Raw genomic sequence first — 5,081 nt, 5'->3', positions numbered from 1 at the left:
CACCTTCCAAGTCGTTTGGCCGGGCCTCGGCGAATTGTCACTTATGCCAGGTCATGTCCATGTGTCCCCGTGATACAAGATCAGGTCAAATCACCTTTTATCAACTTTGATGTCGATGCCCAGCTTGCTTCACGTGTCATTATCGAGCAATATGTTTCAAGGTCCATTGCCCCAGTTCAAGTCCAATGTGGAGGTTAATCTTGGCTCAAGCAATCGTTTCTGTAGTAAAATGCCCTATCCTTGTGATCCTTAGGAGACGGTATTGCTCGCTATGGCTGACGACTTTGGCTACCCCATGAACTTGGCGGAAAATTGGGTTGGTAATAACATATGTCATGGTTGGGCCTTTGTTACTTGTGATTCACAGAAAAATGTTATTGTGATCAGCCTAGGGAAGCAGCAATTATTAGGAACGATATCACCTGCCATTAGCAACCTTACTTCATTGAGGATGGTGTTCAGAAGAGGGCTAGTTTCAGCTCACGAGTTGCATTACACGGTGAATCGGGCAGTATGTGAGGAGTTGAAGAAGACCACCTTTTTGCTATACAAACAGGGTCTTTTGGGGAGAGAAAGGGGAAGGGGAAGAAGAGAGATCGAGGGGGCGAGAGAGGGAGGACTTCAAAAATTCGCTGCCGCTGCAACAACTACCACCGTTGTAGTTCGTGTATCGTGAGATCGGAGAAGATAAACATTATTTTTCTCCGAAATAGTTATTACAAGCGTGATATGGGGATTAAAAAATAATGCAATGGCGGATTTCAACGAAAGTCTAGAGGGTCTTTTATCTCACGGTCATAGTTAATGGGGTCTTTGTCGCAAAACAAATTACAGGGGTGTTTGTAATTTACCCCATAGTACAGGGGTCTTTGTAATTTACCCTAAGACAATCAAAACGAGGGCATTCTCGCCATTTCATTATCATGTCCTTCCATAAGCGCCGAATTGCGTGGAAGGGCGGAATACACGGCGGAAAGCACATGCTGCTGTTTACATACGGCAACGATTGTTCGCGATGATTTGAGCCAACGTGGCAATCTCTGCTTACGTGTCAAATGATATTCTTTTCTCTCCCCTATAATTTTTATTTTTATTTTATTTTATCAATTAATATCGGTTGTTTTTTAACTACAAAAACCGTCTCCGTCTCTCCCTCGGCCTCCCTCCATTAACGCTGGTTGGAATTAATATTCTTTTTTGTTAAGGAGGAGATAGACAAGGTAAAGCAGAAGAAGATAAGAAACAATCCTAGAAAATTAGGGTTTCGATTTTCCGTCTCTCTTTCCCCTCAAGCAGCTGAGCTGAAACGCGTAAATAATTAGAAGGAAGAGAAGGTAAGCAAAAATTGTTAGCGTGTTTCAGATCAGAACGAGGAGAATGGAGAAGAGAGCGGAAATCGCCATTTGTAGCAGAAAATCGAGGTTCCCTTTGAGCTTTTGGGACATAGCGGTTGTGTCTGGGGTCGTTCTTAGCTTTCTTTTAGGGCTTCTCGGTGTTTATTTGACGTTACCGGCTTCTGACTACAGCTTCCTTAAGTTGCCAAGGACTCTGGAAGATATTCAGATTCTCAGGTAATTTTATTGCCTTTTTGTGAGATGTTTGGTTATTGGCTAGTTTGGGATTTCTATACTTCTGGGCAAAAATTAGGGCTTTTTTCCGTGTTTTTCCGATTTCATGAATTTCTATTTTCTTTTTTTGGATTTTTTGAATTTCATATTAAGATATTCTATTTAACGATTTGACTTGTTATCGCTATCGGATGTATTTTTCCTCTTTCTTTTCCCGACAGTATTAGAGACCGAATTAGTGGAATTTGATAGCAAAATAAGGTTTATAGTTTCTCATTTTGATTTATGCTGGAATTTCATGGTTCTATGACTTCTATCTACAGGAGCGCCAACATTTCTTTCCCTTTTTGGTTAAGCACAATCATAAATGCAGTATCTAAGAAGACTAAGATCGTGATTAATGATCAACTTCCCTTCTCTGCCTTTAGATTCTATTGAGAATTTCAGTTATAGTTTGGTTTACCATTCAAGTCAGGAGTTTAATTTGAACTTGGTTATTTTTGTATTACCTCTATCTCGTGTTTCTCCAAATGGACGATTGATCAAGTCATTTTATCAGGGTGAAAATCCATTATACCAAACAATTGCTACATTATATGAGATCTACTGTTATTCTAGGTTTTTTTTTTTTTTTTTTTATTATTATTATCTTTGATCGAACATGGTAAGAGAGTCTGGCATGGAAAAATGTGATTGGTTGTAGTGATCTCCTAATCCTTTTAGCCAAAGTAAGACAATACCTGAACCATGGTTGCTTCTGTCAAACAGGTTGGGGTAATTCTCCCAAATGGTTTTTATTATTTTTGGGGGATCTATGATACCATGCTGGTATTAGGATGCTTGAAATTATATTAGTGATACTATAAGAAATTATGATACCATTCTATCTTCCTTTGTTATATCTCTTTAGATTTTTGTTTGGCCAACAAATTATCTGCTTTGCTTCACCTTGGGGTTCTTTGGATAGTCTGAAATATCTAACTCTTGATGATTGGGTGCAAACATGACTTGATAAATCAACTTTGCATTTTGACACTTGTAGGGATCACCTTGAGAATTACACAAGTGATTATACCATACAGGTTCTAGTGGGCTATTGCATGGTCTACATCTTCATGCAGACGTTTATGATTCCAGGAACTATTTTCATGTCTTTGCTTGCTGGAGCCCTTTTTGGAGTCTTCAAAGGTGTGACTTTGGTTGTCTTCACTGCCACTGCTGGCGCTTCTTCATGCTATTTCCTATCAAAATTGATAGGGAGGCCCCTTGTCTTCTCTCTGTGGCCAGACAAATTGAGTTTCTTCCAAGCTCAGGTGAAAATTTATCAAACCTTTCTGCTGTCAGTGCTTCACGAGTGTTACAAAATAACAAGGGTTATGCTCTTTCCTGTTTAATCTCTCAGGTAGCTAAAAGAAGAGAGAGGCTACTTAACTATATGCTTTTCCTAAGAGTGACACCTACTTTGCCTAACACATTCATCAATGTAGCTTCACCAATAGTTGATGTTCCATACCATATATTCTTCCTCGCAACCTTCATTGGACTCATTCCAGCTGCTTACGTCACTGTCAGGGTATTTAACTTTGAGAATTTTCTATCCTTTATATCATTTGGCATTTGGATTTTCTAATTGATTAGTAAAAGGTGATGATATGGTGGTTGTGCTAAGCACTTCATCGTGGTGCCACCTCACAATATATAGATGATCAGTTGATCGCTGCATCAGGCCTTAATGTTCAATTGTAGTACTTCTCCTGGTGGGGTTTTGTCAACGGAGGTTCTTCTTTTGGCTACACGTATGCTTGCAATTCCAGTTTGATTTTGGTTTATATATTAGAACTGGGCATCTTTTTGTAGACATGTGCAGCCAAAGATAGTTCAATGATCGAACCTCCTGGCATTGATGCATGGGTTGAAACATTGACTGGTTTTGTCATAGCCAATATGTACATTATTCATTCTAACAAAGTTGATTCTAAAGAGTTTGGCAACTTTGCTTCTGTGCAGGCTGGAATAGCTCTTGGAGATTTGCAATCACTTGGTGACCTCTACGACTTCCAGGCTATTGCTACCATGTTCCTTATTGGGGTTGTCACAGTCACTCCTACTCTAATGAACAAGAGCAAGGCGTAGGGTGTCCTCCGGCAGAAATTCATCCTCCATCCGTATTTGTGGGAACCTAGAAGCATCAGCTCATGTCTGTACATATGTAATAAGTTGGAATTTCAGCCTGGTTCCCTACTTTCAAAGTGTTCCCACATCCCACAGAATCTGCAACAAGCCAAGAACTGCAGAATCTTCCTCGAGAGGTCTGGAAGGGGGTGTTCCCTCCGATGGTTATGGGAATGTCTACTGGCCTCAGGCAGGTCTATGGGGTGTTGGTGACTTGGTGTCTTCTTTTGAATTAAAATTTGTTGTCCGCGTATTGTTTTATACAGGATAACACATTTATACAGGTGTATAGTTATTGTTCCTTTTTTTAGTGCCCGGTGTTCTTAAAAGCTTTTATTTTCAATTCTTCAATATCTGAATCCTGGCTGCTATTTGTCAGCTAGGCAAGGGGATCGTTTTCTTTGGTATGAGAAATTCTGGAGGATTATTCTCTTTAAAACGTGTTGTGTTCTTGACATGGGTCGATAGTTGACAATTGACGCGAAATTGTTTCGAGGATAAGCAACTCTTTTATGGCATCAGCATTCCTGATCCCTCAGTCACTTCCATTGTTCCATATGCTGATCAGGACTAAAGCAGATGTGGTGCATAGGGTTGCGTTAGAAGCCTTGCTTACTACCATGACTACTTGTAGTAGAAAAAAAGGGCAATGGTAAAATTATTTTCAAAATTAACTATCTAATCCATGGGGAGACTAGGAGACACGGGCTCAGTCTGCCTCATGTTAAGTCAATGTATGTGATCAAATCCTACCATCACCACTAGGTCATCCAAGGTAGTGGACTGTGCAGTTATTAGTGTATACATGAAAAATGTGCAATAGGCTATTTGTTACTTTGGGGGATCGAGCACTTGATTGCCTGTTTTACTTTCTTTTCTTTTTGGGCGGTTTCCCCTTGGCAGTGTCAATAGTGAATGAACAATTATGAAATTGCCCATTTGGTATTTTGGTATTTGTATGTACAATTGACCAAGATATTAACCAATTCCCGTCATTCAAGTGATTCTTGAAAACTGCTAAAAAGAATTTGTCATCTAATATATATATATAAAGGAAGTCTTTTAGGCTATAACCCCATCATTGATTTTTTCAAATTTAGACATATGGCATTTTTTTGAGAACTTCTTGTTAAAGCCCACAGCTTATTATTATCATTCAGACAAGTGGCCTTCTCATTTTCTAAAAAGTTAGACAAGTGACCATTTTTGAAAAATTCCTGCTAAAGTCCATAGCCCATTACCAGGCTACAGCCATCCACCCATTCGGACACACAGCCTTATCATTTTTTTGGAAAACTAGACATGTGACATTTTCTGAGAAGTTGATGCTAAAGCTCACAA

General features: G+C 39.4%; 1 protein-coding gene across 1 annotated transcript; it reads left to right on the top strand.

Annotated features, from left to right (window-relative positions):
* The first annotated feature begins 955 nt into the window (after positions 1-955).
* LOC104585638 (putative membrane protein At4g09580) lies at positions 956-4,050 on the top strand. Its single transcript, XM_010242587.3, has 4 exons — positions 956-1,571; positions 2,611-2,881; positions 2,971-3,141; positions 3,576-4,050. The coding sequence occupies exons 1-4, from the start codon at positions 1,378-1,380 to the stop codon at positions 3,699-3,701; spliced, it is 762 nt and encodes a 253-aa protein (XP_010240889.1). The 5' UTR covers positions 956-1,377; the 3' UTR covers positions 3,702-4,050.
* Positions 4,051-5,081: the final 1,031 nt, after the last annotated feature.

This window comes from Nelumbo nucifera, chromosome 1, assembly GCF_055504915.1.
Source record: "Nelumbo nucifera cultivar China Antique chromosome 1, China Antique-T2T, whole genome shotgun sequence".
In the NCBI taxonomy this organism is placed as follows: Eukaryota; Viridiplantae; Streptophyta; class Magnoliopsida; order Proteales; family Nelumbonaceae; genus Nelumbo; species Nelumbo nucifera.
Note: the sequence above shows the minus strand (reverse complement) of the source record. Positions and strands in the feature narration are given on the sequence as shown.

Coding starts and splice junctions, on each gene's coding strand:
- LOC104585638 (XM_010242587.3), top strand. CDS start 1,378: ATGGAGAAGAGAGCGGAAATCGCCATTTGTAGCAGAAAATCGAGGTTC. Junction 1,572..2,610: donor GAAGATATTCAGATTCTCAG/GTAATTTTATTG, acceptor TGACACTTGTAG/GGATCACCTTGAGAATTACA. Junction 3,142..3,575: donor CTGCTTACGTCACTGTCAGG/GTATTTAACTTT, acceptor GCTTCTGTGCAG/GCTGGAATAGCTCTTGGAGA.